The sequence below is a fragment of the Peromyscus leucopus genome, chromosome 4 (assembly GCF_004664715.2).
Source record: "Peromyscus leucopus breed LL Stock chromosome 4, UCI_PerLeu_2.1, whole genome shotgun sequence".
NCBI classification, from domain to species: Eukaryota; Metazoa; Chordata; class Mammalia; order Rodentia; family Cricetidae; genus Peromyscus; species Peromyscus leucopus.
In genome coordinates, this window is record NC_051066.1 from 141,309,094 (window position 1) to 141,335,197 (window position 26,104).

General features: G+C 46.3%; 1 protein-coding gene across 1 annotated transcript in view; it reads right to left on the reverse strand.

Moving 5' to 3' along the window:
• LOC114709817 (serine/threonine-protein phosphatase 4 regulatory subunit 1-like) overlaps window positions 1–26,104 on the reverse strand; it is an 87,694-nt gene that overhangs the window by 15,271 nt on the left and 46,319 nt on the right. The window contains 8 exon segments of the mRNA XM_037204463.1: window positions 1,296–1,723; window positions 2,706–2,884; window positions 3,398–3,407; window positions 3,409–3,554; window positions 5,373–5,438; window positions 6,037–6,144; window positions 24,016–24,158; window positions 25,418–25,524. Coding sequence (XP_037060358.1) covers window positions 1,296–1,723; window positions 2,706–2,884; window positions 3,398–3,407; window positions 3,409–3,554; window positions 5,373–5,438; window positions 6,037–6,144; window positions 24,016–24,158; window positions 25,418–25,524 — 1,187 coding nt within the window.

Here is a 26,104-nt window from a genome sequence, read left to right on the forward strand (position 1 = left end):
GCCCCCGCTCCCACTCACGCATATGCACATGCATACATCTAAGTTTATTTTCACACTAGTGTGGCTGCTCCAAGGACCTACTTTACATATTTTTCTACACAAATTAAAACTGTACAAGACACATGCACTACCCCCACCCCCGAATGCTGTTCCTACCAATGGAAAGATTCACTCCAATGTTCAGAGCTTGTAGCTGGCTCCCCACTGTGCTGGGATAAGTCTTACCTCCTAAGTGCAGCACACCAGGCCCTCTGCAAACAGCCAGAAATGTGTCATTTGTTTCTGAATCTCTGGGGGTTATATTGACTCCTTCGAGATCTGAGGAAAGCTAAGAGTCCTTTCTCACTGAGAACTTAGCTATGTAAATATGTGCAGAATACTGTAAACAATGGCTTTCCAGGGGCAGGAAAAGTCCCCTTGCAGCCCATTCCTTGACCTCTAGGGTGGGGAGCCCCTGCATTTTCTCTGCCCCGGGGAATGACCAGCTTTCTGCTCTGTGCTTCTTCTGGACAGCTCTCTCTGTCAGTCCTCACCACAGGCTAGGCAGAGCCGCCAAACCACCCCCTCTATCAGACTTCAAGGGTCACTGCTGGCCAGCCCCATCAGCTCTTGTTACTGGGAATCAGGGCAGCTGCAGTAACGTGCTTCTTCACGCCAGCCCTTTGCCTGCAGCAGTCAGGAGGGGGATGCTCATTTGTCCCTTGAGCAACCACTGGGTTCCTTTACTCACTGACTCAGGGACCCTCACATTTCCTCCCCAAAGCACCACAAATCTTTGCCCAACAACAGCAGCAAGGGTTGCTTTTCCAGTTTCTCTGACTCAGGACAAACCCAAGTCTAGCACTGTTGATTGGCTGAGGACTAACTGGGTATGGATTAGGAGACTGGCTCCCAGCCCCCACACTTGGTGGGAACATTAGTCATGGCATGAAAAAACACCTCAAAAAAGTTGTACTTTCCCTGGCTGCATAAGACAGAAACCTTCGGATTTAGTGAAGGCCTGAGTTAATGGGTTCCAAAAGGAGGGCCACCCTGAGCTGTTTGTGGCCAGAGAGGGCACATAATGTGGGAATGATGTCACTGTCCCTGGACCTCCATCACCACAGGTGTGCCCAAGCGCTGTCCCGTTCTGTCAGGGCTCCTCCACGCTGTGCACACGCTGTCTGGACACCCTCTTCACACTTGTCCCACCTGGAGATGCCAGACTGGACTAGACACAACCCCAGGAGCCTGGGGGGTTGCAGGGGAGGAAGCAGGCCTGTGCCCTTCACAATACACAGACATCCTGCCTTCACCTTGAATGTCTGGGTTCTGCAGCAGATGCCCCTGCAGACTCTGCAGGACTTTCTGGATCTCGCTCCTGGCCACACAGCTGTCACACGCAGCCTCAGGTCCACTGTGGCTGTCCTCCAGTGGCCCAGTCCCACTCAGAAGTACCTCCACATCTTTGCTTATGTCAAGCAGAGGAGTTCGCCAATACAGGAAAGTGCTGAACATATCCTCGGAAGTCCCTGGACCTGCTTCAGGGCAACTGTTGCTGAGGCAGCCCCTGACACCTGGGAACTCTGGGGAAACTGCAGTCATTTCAGCTCTGGTGGAGGACAGGCTCCCTGGCTGGTTTTCTCTTGTGTCTGCAGAAGAAGTGCTGCCATGCAGATGACTGGTCTCTGCTGAGGTCCCTTCTGGAAGGAGATCTGGCTCCACGTGCACAGGTGTTTTAGAACTGGAGGAAGGGAGGAAGCAAGCTCTCACCACCATGGAGCGGACGGAAGGAGTCGGAAGCAAGACGCCTCCACCCTCCTTAGTCCTACTCTTTTCTAACTGCATACCTGCCACGTTGTGTCTGAAGACTGCAACCTCACAGCCTCACTTAGCACCTCTTTACCCTCTGGGAGAATGGTGTGCTCTGAAAATACCCCCAAGAAGTTCAGCCAGCCTCCACCACATGTTTATCAGCACCCCAGCAGGGGGCAGGCTTTGGAACAAAAGACTCAGAAACTAGGAAGAGCTGACTATGTGCCAGCCTCGCGGAAAGGGAAAGCCTTGATGAGGAAGACCTGGTCCCAGGGCAGGGCACTGTAGAAGCACAGTGAGTGCTGATGGAGGACGGATGAGGCTGAGGAGGATCTGTATTAAAGGTGTCAACCACCCAGAGTCCTACCTCACACTCAGAATGAGCACTCACTGCAGAGGGATGCTCAGAAACTACCTCAGTTTGGTCAGTACATACCCACCCTCCTCAGAGAGCACGACTGACAAGCCCAAGGCCGGCCACCACACTAGAAAGACACTGAGGGTCAACACAGCAAGCAGGGATGGGGCCTCTGTACACACAGAATGTCCCATGTCACAACGTACATCTGGGAGACTTCACCTTTCTCTCTGTGTAAATTTTCCAAAGAACTTCATTAATCAAGGAGAAAGAGACAATTTTCTTTACAGGTTATTTAATCACCACCCTCAATGAATATTTTATCTAAACTGAGAAGACATGGTAGCTTCATTATTTATAACCCGGCAGTCATGTTTCGAAATCGTTATTGCAATTACTTTTTGCTTCTTTACATAATTAAAGCTCTAATATTCCATCTTGCCCAGAAGGTCACTATTACTAAAACTGGAGATGAGATAATTGCTAGAATTCTAGGTGGATGCTTGAGGTGAAAGGGGGGTGGGCTGTGCCAAGCATCCTGGCTGGAGCTTACCCTGCTGAGGAGGTGGTACTGCAAATGCTGGGCCTCCCCGAGGCAAAGGCAGACTCCCCCTCTTGGCTCGGTGGCCGGATGCTCAGGGTGCCGCCCTCCTGGACACACAGGCCAGCCCGGGACGGACTTGCAAACGTGGAGATAAAGGGCCCGAGTGCCTGGAAGGCAGCTTGGCGCACCTAGAACCAGAGCACACAGTGTCGACCTGCAGCAGGGACCACAGCTGACACCAGGCAGGGCAGAGAAGGCTCATCTCAGGTTTGCTACTTTCCAACCATCCCTAAAAGCCAAGTAACCCACTGTCAACAGAAAATAGGTACATGTAACACCACAATGTAGTCTTCATGTTTCTAGACTGTGAACTCCACATGAGAGCAGACTCCATGAAGTCTGTAGGAAGACCTCACTGACAGTGTCCAACCTGCCTATGACAGTGCAGGAAAGAAGGTAGAGCACTTAGAAATGTTTCTTCTCAATTCTGGCTTCTACAATGTGCACTTTTCTTAGCATTGACCCCAAAGGTGTTGTGATTTCAGTTACCCTAACATGTAGCTCCGACTACAACCATCAGTAACTGAAAGGGAAAAGTTATATACAAGCTAGAAACCAAGATGGATGCTGGAGACAGCTGGGTGGCTGGAGAGATTGACACCACGGAGGCCAGTGCTGCTGCTGGTTGTGTAAGCACTCACCCATCGACAGATCACGGATGAGTCTGATGAAGAGAGGCGAGAGCTGGGACCTGCGGACCTCAGGGGAGGTGTTGTAGGACACGGCCACGAAGCATTCAGCGCATGCTTTCCGCATCCCCCACAGGTCATCGGAGCATAGCTCAAAAAATGTTGGTATCTACCAAAACAAACAAACAAAACTATGGAGCCACTCAAATCTGAGTGCCCTGTGGATGTTCAGCACCTGCCCCAGTAGCCTATAAAGGCAAAGCCTCAGGGGCATAACAAAACAATAATAAAAAATAATAATAGCAAAACACATTCTCTAAAGGTATCACATAAAAGAAATAGTAAATAGGAGAAGAAAGCATAGTTCTTTCACCACCTAACTTCAACAACTGATTTGGTTAAATTTAAGAAGATAATGGAGAAAACAACAAAGACAGCTCAAAAGTCAGAGGCTCGGTGAAGAGCAGGCTCACCCAGCCACCGGCACTGTCTTTGACCAGCGTATTGTCAGTCTGTGTGGTTGAGAGTAGACATGGGGTCACACCTGCGATCCCAGCACTCAGAAGGCTGAGATAGAAGGACTGCAAGTTTGAGCTAGCCTGGGCAACACAGAACGTTAGACTGGATATCATTTCTGTCCACAGACATGCAAACTATGTCCAGAGGAAGGCAGATGATCCATGTATACTCCTCTGGAAGTCATTTGAGTTCTGTGCTCAGACTGGGAATGTGTACTGTAGGGCTCTCCACTGAGCTTGGCTGCTATATTTTTCTGGTTTATTAGCAAATGAGTTAAATATAATTTTTTACATATGTTCATTTATGTCTATATGAAGGTGGCCATTATATCTTTTAAATTTTATCTTTTAAAGGGCTTTGATTTTAATATCCTAATGTAAAACACTTAGCTTAAAATGTTTCACAAATGGGAGCATGATAAGCAGGGAAGAGTGACCTGCGGAACAGAAAGGTGGCTGTGCTGGCCACTGCCACCCTCACCAGAGACATCAACACAATGCTAATGTTCTTGATGCCTTCAGAGCAGAAGCCCAGGATAAACTGTCTTGGGTTAGTTACAATGGCTTTGATGTGGCTTACACTTTAAATGAAACAAAATGTGTTTCTGAATTGAAATTTAAAAATCCATTTAGAGAGTCGGGAGGTGGTGGCACACACCTTTAATCCCAGCACTCAGGAGGCAGAGGCAGGTGGATCTCTGTGAGTTGGAGGCCAGCCTGGTCTACAAAGTGAGTTCCAGGATAGGCTCTAAAAGCTACAAAGAGAAAACCTGTCTCAAAAAAAAAAAAATCAATTTAGAGATGATCCTCTTTGAGGTTAAATTCCAACCACAGAGCTAGCGCATTAAATAAAGAGAAAGGTGTGGTCTCAGTGCCCAGCAGCTGCCCAGGCACAGATGAACAATAGAGTCTCTGCCCTCAAGGTCCCCATCCGTGAAACCCTCACAAGGTCCTCTAAACAAAAGGCTACAGGGGATGAAAAAAGAAAAAAGAAACATTCTACAGCACGTGGGCAGGTGAGTCTGAGCAAGGAAAGAAGGTTATGCACTCCAGCTGAACCGGCAGCATGTGAGGGTCTCAATGCACAAAAATACAGACCTCCCAGCTAAGGTACGTGGCCAGAGCTGAACCCACCCAAAGCAGCACAGTGGCACAGATGTGGGGTGACTGTGGGTATGGTGGAAGGGACCTGAATGGTTGACAAGGCTCTGGATTTTAACCTACCAACCAAGAAAAAGATGCCTAGTGTTTGCAGGCTCAAGGGCCCGGGACAGCTCCAGAAGGGGTGGTGGGGAGGCAGGAGAGAGTGCGGACAGAGGAGACACAGGACAATGTGACCAGGAGTGGGGACAGCATGAAGGACACAGGGCACAGAGTCTGGGCTCTCAGTGCCCACCCGCTTGCCAACCAGACTTGCAAAATACACCAAGAAGCATGGTAACAATTACGATTGGCAAAACTTCACATACCAAAAATTTCTCAGTGGCTTCTTGTCCAACAGCATGACAAATATCACCAAAATGCGTGGCACGGACCTGTGAAAGACAAAGGCATACCCATCATTTCTTTGTCTTTCTGTCTTAACAAGTTGTACAACCTAACTCTGAGCAGGAACTCTGAGAGCAATTATCCCTAGCCAGACAGCTAACAAGCCTGTACCAGACCCATCGCCCACACAGTGCCATGCAAGGTGCCTGCTGCATTGAAAACAGGGATTTACAGGAGGGTGCCCACTTCTTTGGCTTCCTGGTTCCTAATTGATCTTGATGCATAATGCATTTGGTTGTGGTAGAGCAGAGCCCGTTTGCTTCTGCAGAGTGAACGAGATCCCCAGTCCTGACCACATGTGGCACAAGGGCCTGAAGAGCAAGTAAGAGGCTGGGGCATCACTGTCTCTAAACTGGGCTGGGACAGCCAAACCCTGAGCAACCCAAAGGAAAACCTGGAATGGGGTGGGAAGCATAGTGAAGACAGCAGGGCTCTGGAACAAATCATCTCAGGGATCGATATTGCTATCTCGCCTGCAGTGGGATCCCCTCCCAGAGTGCTTACTAAACAAGTAGACAGAAACACTAGAGAGACAGACTTGGAATTTTCAACTGAAACAGAGATTCTGGTCTCTTATGTTCCCACCTTCCGAACTTGGAAGAGTTTCCCGTCACTACACAGTTCACAGAATCGAGGCAGCAGCAGGTGCTTAACTGTGCTCTTAGTCAGCATGGATGCCATTCTGCAGATTATCTGTAATCAACAAGAAAAGCAGGATGGCCTGGCATACCCAAACATCTCCATCACGTGACAAAAAGACATGCATTCAAAATAGTTCTCAGCCAGGTGGTAGTGGTGCAAGCCTTTAATCCCAGCACTCAGGAGGCAGAGGCAGGCAGATCTCTGTGAGTTTCAGGCCAGCCTGGTCTATAGAGTAAATTCCAGGACAGCCAAGAATAAAGAGAAACCCTGTCTTGAAAAACCAAAATAGTTCCCAAATAGTCAGGAAGGAAAATATAGGACACCTTTGGAGTTCTATCAAGCCAGATGATCAACAGAGGCCAAATATGTCTCTAACTTTACCCAGATATGAGCTCTCCTGCAGCCCCATGAGCAACTGCCCAACTCCTACTATGCACCCACTGCTGATCTTCACTGGCTTGTTTTACCTCCAGGAGGGTTACTGTCCCATTTTTTCAGATAAGGTAACCAGCAGAGAAACGTGTCAAGTGGTGTAAATACAAATGAACTGCCTTGAGGTGAGACAGAGCCACAGGACACACAGGCAACATTGCTCCACACAGCTGTAGGTGGGCATGCTTCATGCTCTCCATCCCTGAGCAGAAAAGTGAGACCCCAAGCAAACATTACAGGGTTACTCGCTTGAGAACTCATATTTGAGCCTTCCAGGAAAGCTGGAAAGAGTACAGAGTGCTTAGGGAGGAGGCAAGTAGGAAGCCAAAGAAAGAAGAGGCCACCATCATGATTCTATCCTATCTGCCTCACTGGACAATCTCTGAACTGGGTACATACAGGGGAGATGGTGAGGGTCACACGACCTAGAAAGCAGGATCTAAAATAACACAGCCCAGGCAACACTCTTCAGAGAAAAATAAGAGAATCTAGTTTCTATTTTATCAACAAGATACAACACAAAACAACAACAAAACCTGCACAGGCATGAACTTAGCACCATTAAAAAAAAATAAATAAGCATGAGACTAGAAAGTGTAATCCATAGTTTAAAAAAAATCAGTTAATATCCAGAAATTAGAATTTACAGACTTAAAAAAGAATTTAAGGCAGCCATTATAAATATGCTTGAGAACTACAAAGAAAAGATAGTTACAATGAATAAGCAGATCAAGACTCTCATCAAAGAAATAGGAACTACAGAATATAACCACATAGTAACAGAGTATCTTTGCAACAGGTGCCCTTGAATGTGACTGAGAAACAGCAAGTTAGGGAAGGTATCAACTCTGGATGTGCCTGTGAAGGCATCTCCAGGAATCAGCCCCTGGCCCAAGAGTGCTTTAATCCACTAATGGGGGGTGGTGGGGCCTGTTGGAGATGAAGAAGGCCATGGGGGCATTTGGGGACTGGATTGGCCCTGGTCTCTCCTGTTCCTGCTCCATTCTGCTCCCTGTCTTCCTTGATGTCATCCATTCTGCCTCATCTTCCCCATCATGACAGATGACAACCTCTAAAATTGCAAAAATAATAAAACAAATAAATATTTCCTCCTTGTGAGTCACTTCTATCAGGCATTGTCACAACAGTGAGCCTGCAACCTGAACTACCCTGCAGGTAACAGCTGTGGAACTGAAGAGCCACTCCTCTGAAGGCAGGGAGCAACAACCAAAAGGCAGAGACTGCACATCTAACTGCCCTTAAAAGATGAAGGCCTGCCCGGAATATTGGCACAGGCCTTCAATTTTGCACTCAAGAGTCTGAAACAGGAGGATTTATGAGGTACAGTGAGTTCAAGATCAGCCAGGCCTACACAGTGAGATTACCTCAAAAAACTACAAATAGGCTGCACTGTAAAGGAAGGAGTGTATGAAGGAACAAAACCCCAAATTTCCTAAACCCTGTAAAATCTAGGTTGTTCAACAAATACAGAGTAGGATAAACATTGTTAGAACCCAAAGAGAAAAGAGGAGGAAAAAAAAAAACTTGGGGGAGATACTGTATCTATAAAAGCTTGGAGGAAGATACTCTATCTATAAATGCTTGGGGGAAAGATACTGTATCTATAAAAGCTTGGGGGAAATACTGTATCTGTAAAAGCTTGGAGGAGATACTATATCTAAAAAACCTTGGGGGAGATACTGTATATATAAATGCTTGGGGGAAAGATACTGTATCTATAAAAGCTTGGGGGGGGGAAGATACTGTATCTATAAAAGCTTGGGGGGGGGAAGATACTGTATCTATAAAAGTTTGGGGAAGATACTGTATCTATAAATGCTTGGGGGAGATTCTGTGTCTATAAAAGCTTGGGGAAGATACTGTGTCTATAAAAGCTTGGGGAAGATACTGTATCTATAAATGCTTGGGGGAGATTCTGTGTCTATAAAAGCCTGGGGAAGATACTGTGTCTATAAAAGCTTGGGGAAGATACTGTATCTATAAATGCTTGGGGGAGATTCTGTGTCTATAAAAGCTTGGGGAAGATACTGTGTCTATAAAAGCTTGGGGAAGATACTGTATCTATAAATGCTTGGGGGAGATGCCTATAAAAGCTGAAAACAGATACTGTATCTATAAAAACTTGGGGAAAATACTGTGTCTATAAAAGCTAAAGCATGAAATTTGACTTCAGAGAGAAACGGGAGACCCGATGGCAAAAAAAAAAAAAACAGCTTTAACACTACAAGGAAAATACAAAGCTGGAGATCCAGGATTCTATATCCAGCAAAACTAGCATAAAATTGAGAAAAGTAAAGACTCTTTTAAGACTAGAACCACTTGGAGCCTTGAAGCAAGTTCTTCACATGGAAGACAAATGACAGGAAGAGCAGTCACTAAAAATGGCAAAACTGAGCATATAAAATGCTATTGCCGGGCGGTGGTGGTGCACGCCTTTAATCCCAGCACTCGGGAGGCAGAGCCAGGCGGATCTCTGTGAGTTCGAGGCCAGCCTGGACTACCAAGTGAGTCCCAGGAAAGGCGCAAAGCTACACAGAGAAACCCTATCTCGAAAAACCAAAAAAATAAAAAATAAAATAAAATAAAATGCTATTATCTTTCTCTAAATGACAGAACTTTTTAATAAAACTCCACTTCCTGGTTCATAACGTAACATATGAAATCAACAGCACAGAAGGTGAGAGTGAGTGACAGAGACAGTGCTGATAAAGAAATCAGAATGGAATCCTACAGAGTATTCAGTTACCCATCACACAAAGAAGAATTAACAGAGGAGCGAAAACTGATAAGAAAATGAGAAAACAAAGAGCAAAAGGGTGGCAATAAATCCAAACAGGTCAACAACAATATCAAGCAAAATGGATTAAGTATGCCGATTAAAAGGCATAAACTATGGGACTGGACACAAGAAACCCAATCCTGTGCCCATGAAAAGAGAAACGTTTAAACATAAGTAATTCTGCTTGATGATGAAAGTTAGTAAATCAGAAGGGCGTAAACATTAAACCTGCTTCTTTAAATACAGCAGAAAAGACAGGCTTAAAACCACTGTTTCCTTTTACAAAGCAAGTCAGCTGAACTCTAGGAAGCAGAAGGCAGAACAACAAAGTAGAAAGCCCAGGAAACCAAGCAGGGGAGAAAGTGAGGTTAACAACTGGGTTGAAATGCTAAGAGCTGATAACCATGAATGAAAGGAAACACTCCAGATCTGTCAGACAGTGAAAGGATAGGGGAAGACTGCCAACAACTCTATCCTACTAAATCCTGTAGTTCAGATGAAGAAAGTAAGTTCTCTTAAACCTAAAAGAACTAGCAAAAATGAACTCCTCATCTGAACTGAAGTTCTTATCAAAACCATGTCATGTCACAAAGAAAATTCTAGAGCCCCAGGTTGACTGGTGCATTCTAACAAGAATTTAAGAGGAGAAAAGGATCCTGATCTTAAATAAAACTCAGAAGAGCCACTTCATAGTGGGAGGGGGGGGGACGCGGCACAGCTAGGCACAAAGGCCAAGGTGTAAGTCTGAGAATGAGGCCTACTGCACACTCTCCTTACTTCGGAGAGGACATAGCAGCCAAGAACTTGGCAGACACCATCTCTGACTAACTACACCAAAACTGGCATCACGGTGTTTGGGTCCTGAGCTTTCTGACATGCCATGCCATGCCATACCAAGAACATGCTATGTCTATGATATTCCCGTCAGAGAAACAGAGGCTAACACCAAAACGGAGGAAACACAATTCCAAGACAGAAGACATTCTACAAAAGAACTGGTCTAGACTGTGTCAAGACTTCCCAAGTTACAAAATTCAAAGACTTAGGAACCACTTAAGATCAGGAGACCAGAGAGAGGACGACTTAGGGTCAGGAGAAACTGACAAAGACATGTGATATGAAGGTAGGTGACATCAGTACTTGTTAAATGTTCTGACTTCCACCCTTGTACTATGGTTTTCCAAAACTTTCCTTGTGTTAGGAAACACACACTGAAGTCTTTCAGTGTAAAAAGACCATGTCTCCAACTCATTCTCAAATGGCTAGTGTGCGTATACGTGTGTACACAGACACACATAGATAGATATATAGATAGATAGATAGATAGATAGATAGATAGATAGATAGATAGATAGACAGATGCTTTACACAATCTATATACACACATACATGCTTAACATACATATGCATATGTGTGCATAAACAGAAAAAGAAGAATGACACCAATAAAAGTGACAAGCTACCAGAGAGGCAGGAACAAGGGCACACAGGAGCTCATGTTTATATTTTTCTAACTCTTCTGCAAGTTTGAAATTAAAACAGAATAAAAAGCTACCTCCTTTAGAAAGAATATCCCAAAATATAAGTAAACAGGAGAAAAAGCGGAAAGGAGGAAGGACGGATGGACATTCTGTCTCCAAGCTCTGTCTCTCAGGGACACAGCACTGCCATGGCACAGTAAAGAATTCTGGGTGGGTAATAGAGCCATCATTCTGTTGAGAATTTGTACACAGACAAGAGAAGAGGGGAGGGAGAGAAAGAAACACAAAGAAACCTAATTGGGGTGAGGGAAGGGTAATCCAAGCCCAGAACACAAATCAGGAAAAGGCCTGTGTCTTCAAACTCTGAGGACACCTGCTTCTGATGTAATGCTTAGCAGACTGTACAGTGACAGCCACAATAAATGAGGATGCGAAACCTCTGTATCCAGGGCAACGGGCAACTAAAGAGCTCCCTGTATCTCTTTCCACTCCTCCCCGTCCACCACACCCACATGACCTTATTACTACACCATATAAGACAAATCCAGAATCATTAAAAGGCAGCACACAGTGACAAGAAATGACATTCCAGAAGCCCTGGGAAGCACTTGTGTGGAATGATGATCTTCACTGAGTTGCCTAGAGCCAACTATTCTTTACAGCCCACCATAGCATTCTTCTTAAATAAATGCACAAATAAAAAAGAGCTCAAAATAGGGATGACGACCAAAAATGAGGAAGCCTTACTGTGCAAACGTGTTGAGAGAAAAACAGGCTTCTGACAATTAGTTATCATCGCAGAATGCTAATGGCCTCCCTGCAAGCAAGAGGAATTATAATTGGTCTCCAGTGGCCTGTTTATCCTGTCGAGATATAATTACAAGATACAGCGCTCACAGTTTTTACCAATCCATTCATCCGACAACTAACATTTATTCAGCACTGACTCTGAGCTTGGCCTTGTGTTGGGTGCTGATGGCATGAGGCCACAGTGACCCCAGGTCAGAGCTCACCATTTCAAGGGACAGGTAAATGGGACTTCATAACTCAACTGCTAAGTGAAAGGAGATGGGACATGCAACAGCCTGTGATCACAGAGAGGAGGGTGTCACTAACAGTGACCAAAGTGTCTGGGAAGACATCAACAAAGGAATGTGCCTATCCACGTGACAAACCAAGAACTGAGCCTTGGACCCACAGGAAAGCTGCACTGTCTAACTGCAGTGTACAGTAGGCTAGCTCACGGTCCCAGTCCTGCAGGCACCTAAGCCTGAGAACCATAACCGACTGACTGGGACTCCCAATGAGAATAGAAGTTGAGGAAGAGACAGATGTGTGTGTTATCCATGTGACAGGCCATTTCCTGCAGAGCAGCCTCCTTCTGAGTTGGCATGTGCTTATATATATACAGATGTCACAACATCCACACACAAGGCTGCGAAGAGAGTTCAGAATGCAGACTGTCCAGCCCAATCCTCTTCCACCAACACCATCACTCTGCTAGCCAATGGCTTCCTAAATGGTTTCTCAATGGACACATGCTAGTACCACAGAGTTTAGGGTAGTGCCAGACAACATTTTCCTTGGGGAGCTTCACAACACACATGTGGCCTCTTCTTCCTTAAATAAAAGCACCTATATGCCACATACATTGTCATTTCCCAGCTGAAAAGAAGGCAGCCCCACAACTCTTGGTTTCCAGGATTCCCTAACTTCCAGGCTCCGGGGAAAGAACTGCACCAGAGCACAGCTGGGTCAAAGAACAGCATCTCCTGCTCCTGTGGGATCCATGGAAAGATGAGCATGCCCTCCAAATGCACATGAGAGGACAGAGCTCAGTGACTGGTCTGGGAGCACACAGTAGGGCCTCAAGTCACAAACCAGAAACCAATTTCTTCTGCAAACGGCCTGTGGGGATTGTTTATAGGAGGATAGGAGGCTTGTATTATTTTCCAAATAGCTCGACCAAAAAAAAAGGGGGGGGATGTGAGGGTAGGGGTAGGTGTACACCACTAACAAGAATGGAGTGTTTGGAAACAAAACAAAATAAAAATCCTCTAGAAATGCCTTCAGCATTATTCTCTGTGGCATTATCAGTCTTTAGGGATAAGACACTTGGCTGCCAGTTGTAACCTTGGAAACTCGCCGGACCAACTTCCAAATGAAAAAGAAGATCTACTTGGCAAAGTTCACTGCTCGACTGCCAAACACCCCGGCTAAATGCTATTATCCAGGTTCATTTTGCGAAGTAAATTAAATTTCTTGTAGAGAAACTTGAAATTTATAAAAGAACCCTGGAGAATTTGAATTTTAATAATCAATTATTCCTCAGACTGATTCATCTTATAAACATATGGAATATGCAAAAAATTAAATTAGTTTAAAAACCCGGACCTTTAACGCATAGTTGAAAAAAACTTTTACATAAATGAAGAGTAATCGCCAAATGTTCTGACGCTGCAATATAATTTTTTAGCTACATGGCGTATAATGCTTTTGCACTTTGGGAAAAAAATAATTCCTTCCTCTAACATCATTCCTTTCTGAACAAGAAAACAACTATCTGCTCACCCAGCATTCATCATCCAGGCTTAGGATTTTAAAACCCTTTATGCAAAAATATTTCCTAAAAGGCTGGACCAATCCTGCAGCTCTGAATTGTAATTCACAGAAAGGGTCAAGCACACAGCCTCGTCTGCACGGGTCAATGGAGGGGCAGTAGCTGAAGTAAATGAGATGGCCCATGATGGTCCCTGAACACAGAGAAGGAGCAAGGCTAGGCTGTGGCACTGGGCAAGCATAGCAGAACTCAGCACTGCTCACAATCAAATAAGGAGGAAGGAGGAAGCCATGGCTACTACACAGTCCCTTAGTAAGAGTTTATGCAGCCTGATACCATAGGATACCACATGGAAAACCAACAAAACAGGCCAGATGCTGAATCTATCCCCTCTGCTTCTGCAAGTGTGCTGCCATACCCACTTGTCAGGGATTGGTCATTTATAAAAGACATTAGGTGTAATGAGGTCTTTGACTATCTAAGTACTGCCTAACATTACCTCACACAATATTCCCGGACCCTAACTTTGAGAACAAGGCCCCAGCCCACCAGGCTGAGGAGCCTTGCTGTGAGAATGGGTATCCTGCCCACCATTAGTTTGAGTTAGTGGTTGGTTGACACTTACCTGGCTGGGACATTTCCAGCCCTGGTGCTCCAAGAATGAGCATATCTAAAAAACAGGCTCAAAGCTACCCATGGAACTTCCCTGAAGGAGCCCTGGCCACCTAACTCAGGGAATGGTGCTGGCCAAAATCCAACTCTTGTGAAATGCAAGTCCTACAGTAGCCACCAAGTGTGCAAGCCACTCCCAGAGGACTTATGCTCAAGGCCTCTGCTCTGCACTCGTCATCACAGGCAGGGGCAGAGCGCTCCAGCAGAACGGGACACAACTTGCCTTCGACATCACCCTGGGAAATTAGAGCTTGCTCCAGAAGAGCCAGCAGCACTTCCTGGCTGGATTTTCTGACCTGGAGGGGAAATGGTAGAAGCTGAAATAGGAGATGGGTAGATGCTTTCTCCAGGAAGGAGACAGCTCTCCCCAGGTGGTCCTTCATCTTCTGGGTCTACCCTTCACTCCACTTCCTGGGGGAGCCCCAGTATCCTGGTGTAACCATTCCTCCCACATGCACATCTTTGTGTATGGAGAGTAACTGTCATGTGTCTTCCAGACTGGAGGGCGGTACCATGTCTGAACCGCCTGTTGTCCGCAGCACACCCTTAGCACAAGCAGCAGGTGACACAGAGCCTCTGGTTTTGTTGGGGCTAGTTGAATGGACACACATCTGCCCCACTGGCACAACCATCAGAATGAAAGCCAGCACCTACTCCTGTCCTATGCAAAGCTGGCCCACCACACACAAGACCTGGGCGGTGTCTGGAAGAGCCCCACTATGGTGGAGAACATTACAGGAATAAGATACTTCTCATCCCTGGTCCTTGTGGAATGAGCTAACGCCAAGGTGTAAAGGGACCAAAAGAAGCTAAAGAGGCGTTTTTTGGGGAAATGAAAGCACCTGAAATTCCCATTTATAGAGAGAGCAATGAAATATGCAGCTCATTGTCAGGAGAAGAAGGCAACAGAGTCATAACAGGCCCCAGAAGTGAACAGACCTTGTCACCAATGATCAGTCCATAGCAGGGTACAAGAGGGCAAGCCCCAAGGCTGCAGTCACAAAGGCTACATGACACCAGGGCTTCTGACCCCTGTGCAGGAAAACAGTGCTTCAAAAAGATGGCTCTGATAGCAGTGCTCCAGGTGAATTGCAGGTAATGAGAGAGGAGAACAGAAGGCCAGCAAGGCGTCGAAGGCAGAGCCCATCTGGGAGGGATGAGACCCCGCTAGCTAGCTGTGTCAAGAAAGGTGATGGCCCAGCAATATTACCCGGCATGGTGACAAGACTGGGTCCTGCTACAATGATTCAGGTGTCAAACTGACTGAGGAGCAGGCATGTACCAGGAACTAAGCATATCAGAAGGCCATGAGACAAAGAAACAATTCTGGGGCAGCCTGGACAGAGAATACTCACCTGGAGTGTACCACATGGAGTGTACCAGGAGGGAGTCAGAACACTCACAGGTGACCACTAAGGATACACAGAGCACAGTGTGTATGGCCAGAATAAGTGGCCACTGAGGATACTGAGAGGGCAGCAGGAACTGGACAGTCACGGTGGAGATAGAAGACATGGAGACGGTATCCAAAGACAGGAGCTGCCAACAACAGTAATTAGTTGGTGCTCTCCATAGACATTTCTATGTCAATCTCTGGAAGATGCAGCTCTGAAGGTTTGAGTTTGGATCTTGTCCATGAGCTGAAGGGTCCAGTCCTTGGCCTGTGGCAATGCTGGGAGATGGGGGGAGGGGGGGGACCTTTGGGTCAAGGGGTAAAAGCCCAGCAGAAGAAAACCAGGTCACTGGGTTGTTCTGGGTGCTCTCTTTGCTTGCTGTCTATCATGAGCTGAGCTGCTCTGCCGCATGCATGCTCCCTGATACAATGTTCTGCTCCACACAGGTCCAAAAGCAACAGAGGCAAAGCACAAAACTTCTGAACCCAGGAGCCCAAACACACCTTTCCTCTCTTAGTTTGTCTGTCTGTTTGTTTGTTTTTTAAGACAGGGTTTCTATGTTGCCCTGGCTGTCCACGAACTCACAGAGACCCACCTGCCTCTGCCTCCTGAGTGCTGGAATTAAAGGCGTGCACCACCAATGCCCAGCTTAACCTTCCTCTGGGAAATTGGGTTATCTGGTATCGTGACAGAGTGGTGGAAAAGGAATGGATCTTTGAAGATGTGATTAAGGACCCTGATGCCAGCCTGGATTAGCCCAGTGGTCCTAAATGTCAACACAAGTATGGATTATGACAAGAGAGAGGAGAGGAGAAAATGTGAAGAATTGCTTAGAGGTGGAGGCATCAAGTGACGTAACCATCAGAAGCTGGACAGGAGAGGGCGGGTTCTCCTCAGAGCTCTGTGGCCCGACCCTGACAACACTTTGTTCCTAAACTGTGGGAGTAAAGGCCCAGGGCTTTGAGCTGCCAAGTTTCTGGCACTTTGTTACAGTCGCCCCAGGAACCAACACACAAGCAAGGGGAACGGGACTTCAGGGTCACAGAACAGCATGCGCAAAAGAACAGGGAGATGACATCTGGGGACGCAACAAGTTCCAGGTGACAGAGCAAGGAAAACCTGCATGGAACAGGAACTGAGAGTGAGGGGAGGTAAGCCCAGGAAAGACTGTCACTGTGCCACTAAGACCTCTGGGGACCAATGCAACTACAGTGAGTGCCACCAAGGGCTGAAGAGCACAGATGTGACAAGATCACACTTTGGTATGAGTGATGGTGACAGAGTAGCAACCTGTGGTGGGTACAAAGGATAAGCATGGGTAAGGAGCTCCTGGTCCTACAGACAGCAAAGAGAGAGGGAGCTGGGGAAACGGAGAAGGAAAGCCATTTCCTAGAAGGTCACTGAAGCAAGGGTGAGCTGACACTGCTCTGGTTACTGACAGCCAGAACAAAGGAAGGAGAAAAAGGAGGAGGCAGGGCAGAGAGAGGACCAGCTGCAGGAGTCTGGTCTCTGTAGTCTACAAAGCGAGTTCCAGGACAGCCAGGGCTATTACACAGGCCAACCCTATCTCAAAAATACAAAAACAAAAGATGAGGGTGGTTCATATCCATTATCCCAGCACCTGGGATGCTGAAGCAACAGGATCACTGTGATCCTGTTGTCAGCCTTTTAGGGTCTCCATGCATTTACTACATTTAACCTACTAACAGACTAGCCAACCTCAAATGTGCTGAGTGATTACATTAGTGACAGCTGGACAAGATCGCCTACAATAACCCGATCTAATAGTAAAGTGCTGAATAACTCAGGTAATTGGTTGAATGCAATAATGAGAGTAAAAGCCAAAATTGTCATCTGCGTACACTTTGGCACAACCATAAAGAATCAGACCTTTAAGCCATCAAAGAGGACTGACAAAAGTGTGAAAGGCATCTCAGGATGCTAAGAGCTGAGAACAGTAGTCAGGACACATGGTGCCCACATGCATGGTGGCTGTCTGTTCCCAAGTCACTCTGGCCAGAGCATAGGAAGGCATGTGTACAGAACCCCAACCCAGGGCCCCGAGAGGATCAAGGGACACACCTAGCCCTTTTTTCTTCCCACTCTCTGGGTGGGGCAGCAGTAAATGACTGACAGGTATCTAGTTCCAATCCCAAAAGTAGCACCACTAACAAATGGAGCATGGATCATGGAGACCCTAAAAGGCTGACAATAACTGAACTGGATCTGAGGAGGGGGTTGGGGACAAATGCAATGGTGAGCACACTTATGTGAACAGCTGAGCACTGCACCAACTAGCTCAATGGCTTACAACATGGAGGAACATGCAACCATGGCCCAGAAAGCACAGCGACACAATTTATGTGATGCGCTAACACTCCACTTAGAGTCACTCTCACAAGTGGGGTGACTGTGGCGACCTGCATGCATAGGATGGTGGTACTTTGGAGCAGGAGAGGGGTACAGAGCACTTGGAACCACTACTGTAACCTCAAAATCGTAAGCAAAGAGCTGCCAGGCAAAACTGCAAACCCTTGTTACATAAATCGGGAGGGACGAGGCGGTGTTTATCTTATGGTCCTTCTCTCAAGTGATTAAATTTGTCAAGATAATTTTAAAACTGAAAGTGTTTTTAAAACAAGAGCACTGAATCTTCCAAATGAGCTGATTAGTTGAGTTCAAGGCCAAACAGCTCCATGTCTACCAGCTACCAGGAGCAGAGGCTCAGGCAGAGGGAGCCAAATTGCCCAAACTGAGTGGGAGTGGGTGGGGGCTGCAGTAGGTCCTTCTTCAAGGAGACCAGCTGTAGGAAATGGGGCCAAAGCCAGGAAGCAAAGAAGAGGGAAACTGAGGCACAGAAACAACACAAGCTGAGAGTAGGCAGAGCGAAAACACTACTCTAGAAGATGTCCAGCTGGGGCAGAAGGCATGGGTGAGGCCTGCTGAGGACAGAGGTTTCCCAGCTTCCTAGCTCCACAGAAGACTGCAACCAGGTGCCAGACCTTGAGCTAGGTCCCAAAGGTTCCTACAGTCAGGGACTCAAGATTTGCTGACAGCAAGAAGCTCAGACACAATGTCCAGAAGAGCCTGGACAATCCCCAGAGAGACAAGTGAGGCTCGGGAACCAGGTCTGGTATCCAGCTCCAGCCTCATTTCCCACTCCTCAGCCTCCTCCCATCTGACACAGGAATGAAGGGATGAACGTGTCATGCTCCCCAGGCTGCTGGGACAGCACAGGAAAGACCCACAGCAGCTCTGGAGCACAACTGCAGGATTTAGGTATTACTCTAGGATTGCAGGCAGCACTCCTCACCTCTGTGAGTAGGTGAGAAGTTCCTGCCAATGAGCAGGCTCATCAATCTTGCAGAATAAGGCACCTCCCCCAGGCTGAGGCAAAACCACCCATGTCTCTGCTAGAACCCTGACCGACTAGGAGTTCTGGGCACTGCCAGCAGCCCACTGCACACTTCCAAAGAGTCAGCGCCTGATTCTGAGAGGCAGGTCATTGGGAGGAGTAAGCTAGCTCCAGTGAGCAGGCCCTCAGGAGGTTTATGGTGGGGCTGGCGGTGGAGGAGGCAGTCCCTAGGCTCTACTCAGTGCAATCAACTTTCTTATAGCTCTGGTTTTGAAGATGGAAGGGCAGGAGGAGAGGAGGTATCTTTGGGGTTATGCATTTATGATGGAAACAATGGAGATGTGCCATGGGTTTGACTGGATGTGGAGGGGAGGGGGAGGGTTTCCAGAGTTCCTGGGGCATGGCTCAGGGGAATTGAGCATCTCAGACAGAGCCTCTGTTCACTGCGATAGGGGATGAAGATTGAGGGCCTCTATTTTCTCCAGGATGTAAAAGGCAAGGTCACTGCCTTGGAAAAAGGCAGGACAAGGTGGGGGCGGGGGGAGGCTGATGAGAATGGCAAAGGTCTAAGGGAACTGCCAAAGATAATGGGAGAAGCAGCTGATGACGGACGGGGAAGGACTGCCAGGCAGTACTGCACATCCAGGCTCGACTGGAGCCCATAAATTTCCAACGGCACCAATCAATGCATGACAGGACACCCTCCTGCAGGCCGGGCTCAGCAGCCAAGGGTGGAAGAGGCTGGGCTGGTCCTGGCTAGGCAGAGCCAAGGTGGCAGAGGCCCTAGCAAAGGGCAGGAACATGGAGATGGATCTGAGAAAGCAGAGAGAGACCACAACTGCAGAATAGAAATGTATGCAGTCAAACATGATGGAGCTGTGGATCCAAAGGCAAAGACAGGTGACAGGGGTCAGGAAAAAGTCAAACCCTTGGACAGTCTCTCATTTTCAAGAATGCATCAAAAGAGAAAGAAAAGTCAGCAAAGGACAAAAGTGGGTGCTCACACTGTGGATGCTCGCATGGCTCACAGTACACTCAGACACATGCCGAGCTGAAGATGGGGTGTACAACAAAATTAAAGCCAGTGGAGATGATGAAGAAACAGGAGGATGTCTGAAGCCCTCAGATGAGCTTGCTGAGGGCAGAAATCTGTTCTGTTCATTTCTTCATCCCCAGGCACAGCACACCAGGCTTGGCTCATAATGGGCACTCAGAAACTGTCAGAACAAATGAACGAATGGAGGAAGGTGCCCCGCGTTATGATCAGACTCGTGTGAGAGAAAATGCAAAGATAATCAAAATACCCATGGTAGCAAAGTGGAATTAGGATGGTTTTTTCCTTATCTGAAAACTCCATTGCGTCCTGTCACACTGGGTAACAGTTAAAAATGACTGTCTGTCCTCTTTAAGAACATCAGATCAAGAGAAAACACACACTAAATGTTTAGAACTTCATGAAAATAGTGGTAATCTAAGCATGGTATGTCGTTAAAAAATTAAAACACTTCCACCCTTTACAGATTGGAATACACTGACACAAATAAAAGGACAGAGTGTGTTCCTTCACTGTGTGTGTGTGCATGTGCGTGCGTGCATGTGTGTGTGTGTACACATGGATGCATGCATTCCATGGCAAGTTGTGTGAAAGTCAGAGAACTTTCATGAGTTGGATCTGTCTTCCAACCCTGTTTGTGAGGCAACCCCTCCTGTTTCTGCCACTGGGCTGCACACCCTAGGCTAGCTAGTCCTTGAACCTCTGGGTAACTCTCCTGTCTCTGCTCCCATCATGCAGCAGGAATGCTGGAATTAGAGATGTGCTCCACTGCATCAAATCTTTTCACATGGGTTCCAGAGACTAAATTTGGGTCATCAGGTTTGTGTGATAAGCACACTGCGTGATAGCCCTGGAACAGTCTCCCCGACCCCTTCAACAATGTCATAAGTGCAAAAGACTAGACGTCTCCCCAGTCCAACAGCATATGTTCTATCCTTAACCTCAGAGGCTGACACTATAGGAAATTGCAACAAGACCCACATTGAGTCATTGCTGGAGCACAGGGCACACGACATGAAGAAAGCAGGAAGGGGCACAGCCACCTGAGAAAGGCCAGGGTGCAGGACACAGGGCACTGTCTGGAGAGCAGTAAGACTAACAACGCTTGAGGAAGCAGCCCCACAAGAGAGGGAGCCAGAATCGAAGGAAGAAAGCAAAATTAGACTTGACTTCTCCAAATATACTAAGTTTTAGTTTGGGAATTAGGTGAACATTTTCAATGTGTCAGAGTCAAAATGTAAGACTTATTGCTACTCTTGAAGATGAACTGTGTTCAGCCACACAGAGCACAGCTGCTCAGAATACTGAGGCAGAAGGATCACTAGAACCTGGCCAGGAGAAGTTCAAGGCCAGCCTGAGCAACATGGTGAGACCTTGTCTCAAAAAAGCAGAAGAATATGGGCTCAACAGATTATATCTGGGAATACATATGTGTATCTACAAAGAACACATGCAATAAATAACAATTTAAAAAAGAGGTTGTGAATTTGAAGGAGAGGGGGAAAGATAAATAAGAAGGTTTGGAGGGAAGAAAGGGAAGGGAGAAATGATACCATTAAAACACAATCTCAAAAATAAACAAACAATAACCCAGTAGACGAAAGCCAGTCAGGCTAGTAATAGGTATGCCTATTTTCTCAGCTACACGAGGCAAGAAGATCCAACATTCAAGGCTAGGCTGAGCAACTCAGACCCAAAGTAAAACAAAGATGAGGATGCAGCTCATTCAGTGCTGAGTGCATGCCTAGCAAGCAGGAGGCCCTGGTTGCCACCCCAGCACCACACACACACACACACACACACACACACACACACACACACACACACGCACACGCACACAGTGAAGGAACACACTCTGTCCTTTTATTTGTATCAGTGTATTCCAATCTGTAAAGCCTTGGTAGAGTTAACTGCATGAAGCAGGTCCTCGCATCTCATGGGAGAGACAGGCTGTATTCTTTTGTATGGAGAGGGTTCTTCACTCAACTTTTCATTATGGATGTGTTCAAACATGCCAATGGACAGATTATAAAAGTAGGGTTCATGAACCTTCCACTGCTACAACCATCATCAACACTTGACCAGTTGTTTCCCATTTATCTTACCCAGATAGACTCTGTCACAAAGGAAAGCAGTCACCAACACCACATTGCTTCAACCATCAATACTTTAGCATGGCTGTCTAAGAAATAAAGAGCTAAGGATGTAGCTCAGTGGTAGACACTTGCCTAGTGTACACAATGTCCTGCATTTAGTCCTTAGGATGGTAAAATATATAGATTGAAAGATATACCATTATGTTAAAACTTGTGTGTGTGTGTGTGTGTGTGTGTGTGTGTGTGTGTGTGTGTGAGACTAAATGTAGTGATGTGGGTTAAACATTCATGTCAACTACCACATGAGACTCAGGCTGTGCAAGGTGAAAAAAGAAGATAAATAGGAAAAGAAAGGAAAAGCCCGCCACCCTTGACATGAGTTGGATACACCAATAAACCAATGAGGGTCTGATCTTTAAACACTGTTGTCACTAGAAGCAATGACTGAGCATACAGCCAGGAGCACCCTGGTTCCCATGTTCTGGTTTCTCACCATTTCCCCTCGTAAAGGAGTATGGACCCTGTGAAGAAGCAATCAGCTCCAGCTGGAGGTAAACTATCAAAGTCTACTAGATATGTCAGGAAGATTCTAGAATAACAGCTCCCACAAGCCAGAGCAGACTACAACTCAATTATCAAAAAAAAGCAATGGCCACGATGACTGGGAACGCAGGCATCACATTAAAGCCTAGCTGGTCTTGTGATTCTGACAGCCAACCAATGAAAGAGTCTCAGTGGTCATCTGTAGATGACAGAGGACCCCAACTAATTATCCTGGAAACAAGTAAATAAAGGAAGAAAATAAAGACTTGACCTCACCTGCCTATGTAGTCAGCGTTCTCAAACAGCTAGTAGGAAAGCTCTTCACTGAAAACGTCTAGGCATTACACCAAAGAGCAATGAATGACAGAGTTCAAGTGTCAAACCATACAGCCTCCAAAGAAACAGTGCTCTCCAGGAGGACCACCCATGGCTGCTCCAAGCAATGGGCACCTTGACATAAAAGCTCAGATGATATCCGACCCAGGAGCCAAGCTCAGCATCAGACAAAGAAGCTCCCAGAGCACCTAGGCTTCCTGACTCGACACAGAAGGAAGGTGCCAGCTCAAAAGTACCCTGTGGAAACAGAAAACCTATTTCTGGCCAAACCTCTAGACTCAATGCCCAGTTTATAGAAAATACCTGGAATGAAGGGAATCTGAATGCTAAAGATGCAGCTGCCCAGCCAGGGTGGGAGAGTCAACAGGACAATTGTCCTGGGCTCTTCAGTTAATACACAGCAAGGAGAGAAGGGGAGAGGCACAGCTCTCACAAGTTTCAGACACTTAAGCAAATCCATGTGCCAATTTTGTATGTATTTACACCCAAACAGATCATCTGGAAAAGTCACATTTCTGGCTAGGTATGGTGGTGCTGGACCATACTTCAGCAGTCAAGATGCTGAGGCAGGAGGACCCAGAGCTCAAGGTCGGCATGGACAACAGAGCAAGTAGAAGGCTAGTGTGCCTCAAAAACAGAGACCCAAACAAAACACACACTGATGAGAAACTGGGACAATCTACCCAGCAGGGCAGACGGGGTCAAATAAGTAATGCTAAGTTTTAACATAATGGTATATCTTTCAATCTATATATTTTACCATCCTAAGGACTAAATGCAGGACATTGTGTACACTAGGCAAGTGTCTACCACTGAGCTACATCCTTAGCTCTTTATTTCTTAGACAGCCACGCTAAAGTATTGATGGTTGAAGCAATGTGGTGTTAGTGACTGCTTTCCTTTGTGACAGAGTCTATCTGGGTAAGATAAATGGGAAACAACTGGTCAAGTGTTGATGATGGTTGTAGCAGTGGAAGGTTCATGAACCCTACTTTTATAATCTGTCCATTGGCATGTTTGAACACATCCATAATGAAAAGTTGAGAGAAGAACCCTCTCCATACAAAAGAATACAGCCTGTCTCTCCCATGAGATGCGAGGACCTGCTTCATGCAGTTAACTCTACCAAGGCTTTTCCTGAGCTATGGATGAACCAGAGAGAATCTGCTGATGAGACTTTAATGTGGGCATGTTCACACCTGCTTGTCTGGATCCGCAAGGTACCGCACGATAACAGGTACCAGGTACTGAGAGACTACCACAGGAAAATCCAACCTGCTTTCTTGTAAGAAAGCGACGATGGGAGGGATTTGCTCCATCAGCTCAGTCTGCACTGTGGGCTCTGCAGCAATGGGACAGAGAGTTACATAAGAAGCCAAGCATCTGACATGGTATATACTAATGGTTTCTAGCTTTTCTTACTAAAATACTTCATCAAGAAAATTAGACAAATGCAGTTTAAAAATCATTTCCCATTTAGAGTATTTATGCTACAGACAGGCTTAAAAAGCTAGTAAGCCACACAGCAATATAAAAACATAAAAGGAAGAGAGGATGACAACTCTATTATAACAAGCCATATACAAATGGAGAAAGGACCAAGAAGTCTGCATGCTGGGCCAGCGTCCAAAAGCCATTACAGCTAATGGCTTCTCTGTCAGACCTATGGGTTGTGCTTATTTAAATTCCAGCCGGGATGTATACATTATAAATAATTCTTTCACAAATGCACTCCCCCACAATCCACGCATCCCAATTATTTCTAAGGCAAAGCATTAAACAAAAGAGCGCTCAAGCTCCAGTACACCACATTAAATTTAACACAAATATATAATTGCCGCAGCACTGTAAATGGTGATTCATTTACGAAGAGAATCCATTCAAAGCCTCAAAACATCCACTTGGGCCTTTTTAAAAGCGCCGTGTCACATCCATATGAATATTTTAAACTAATATGAGAGCTATATGGAAGGCTTCTTTTTCTATCTTCAGCTAAAATGATCAAATTCTAAGGCCTCAGATTTCTGGAACTTTCTGAAGCATCTCGCCATTCATTGTGAGTGCAGGGAAAGGGGCTGCAGGGTAGCTGTCAGGCCTGGCAAGCCCACCACTCATCCATCTTCCTCATCTGTCCTGTGTGGCGGGGGCGGGGAGCCAGGCAATGCCAGAGTCTGCTGTGCTGCAGCGTGCTTTCTTCCAGAATAGCAATCACAGGAAGGCAGAAAGAACAGGAGAAATCAAGATCAGTCCAGAGAGGTCACAGGTGAGAGAAACTAATGACTAGACTGTTCAAACCCAAAGGACCACTTCTGATGGGGTATTTCTTAGCAACCAGCACTCTGGCAAAACTCAAGAAATACAAAAGGCCTAACTGCCAGGGCAAATGGCCTTCATCACATTAGTCACTCTGATGTTCCAAAAATAAGGACAATTTGAGTCATTCTCAAGTAAGACGTCTGTTCTTCATGACAAAATCCATTCACAGTCAGACACTGCCCAAAGCTCACTGATTAATATGAAGGCCTTTAAATTTAGCTAGTACTTGTAGTATATAATTTTTAAGAAATGTACAAGTCAAAAAAGTTACAGAAATGAACAAACCTGCATCTTCTGACAGACGGACCATCACATCCATGACTGCCAAAACGTCCTCGTCACTGTGGCTGACATCCTGGAAAACATCCAGTAGTCCTCTGGCAACAATCTGGCTATAGAGACAGAAGGAGCACACGGTTGGTAGCTGGCAGGTGCTGGCTAAAGGACGCTACGTTGTAGGTGCTATGCTTAGAGAAGGAGGGTCATGGGGCAAAGGAAAGCCAGTGTCCATCCAGGAGGACAGAGACTACCAAGAGCCATCAGAGATGGCTGCTCTAATGCCAATCAAAGCCCTCTAGGAATTGAGACTTTATCTCACAGCCTGGAAGTCAGAATAAACTTGACACAGCAAAGCCCTTATCTTCCTTTGCTTACTGATTCCCTACACTGACTTGGAAAGAAACCCTTGGATCAGTGGCGTCGGAGGGGAGCAAGTGACCAATGACCACAAGTCAGAGACCCAGAGAGCATCCGCTGCTCCTTCAAGGTCTGGAGAATGAGGAACTCCATACAAACAGATATCTAGTGGGAACTGTTTTAACTAAGGCACCTCCCTGAATCTTCTAGTTTATTCTCCTATCTTCCCATGTGGTTAATCTTAAACAGGATGGACCCACAACACCTGTTTTGAGGGAGCACAGATGCTGTAAATAGGCTTGGGTCAAGACAACAGAAGTTGAAGAGAGGGTCAGT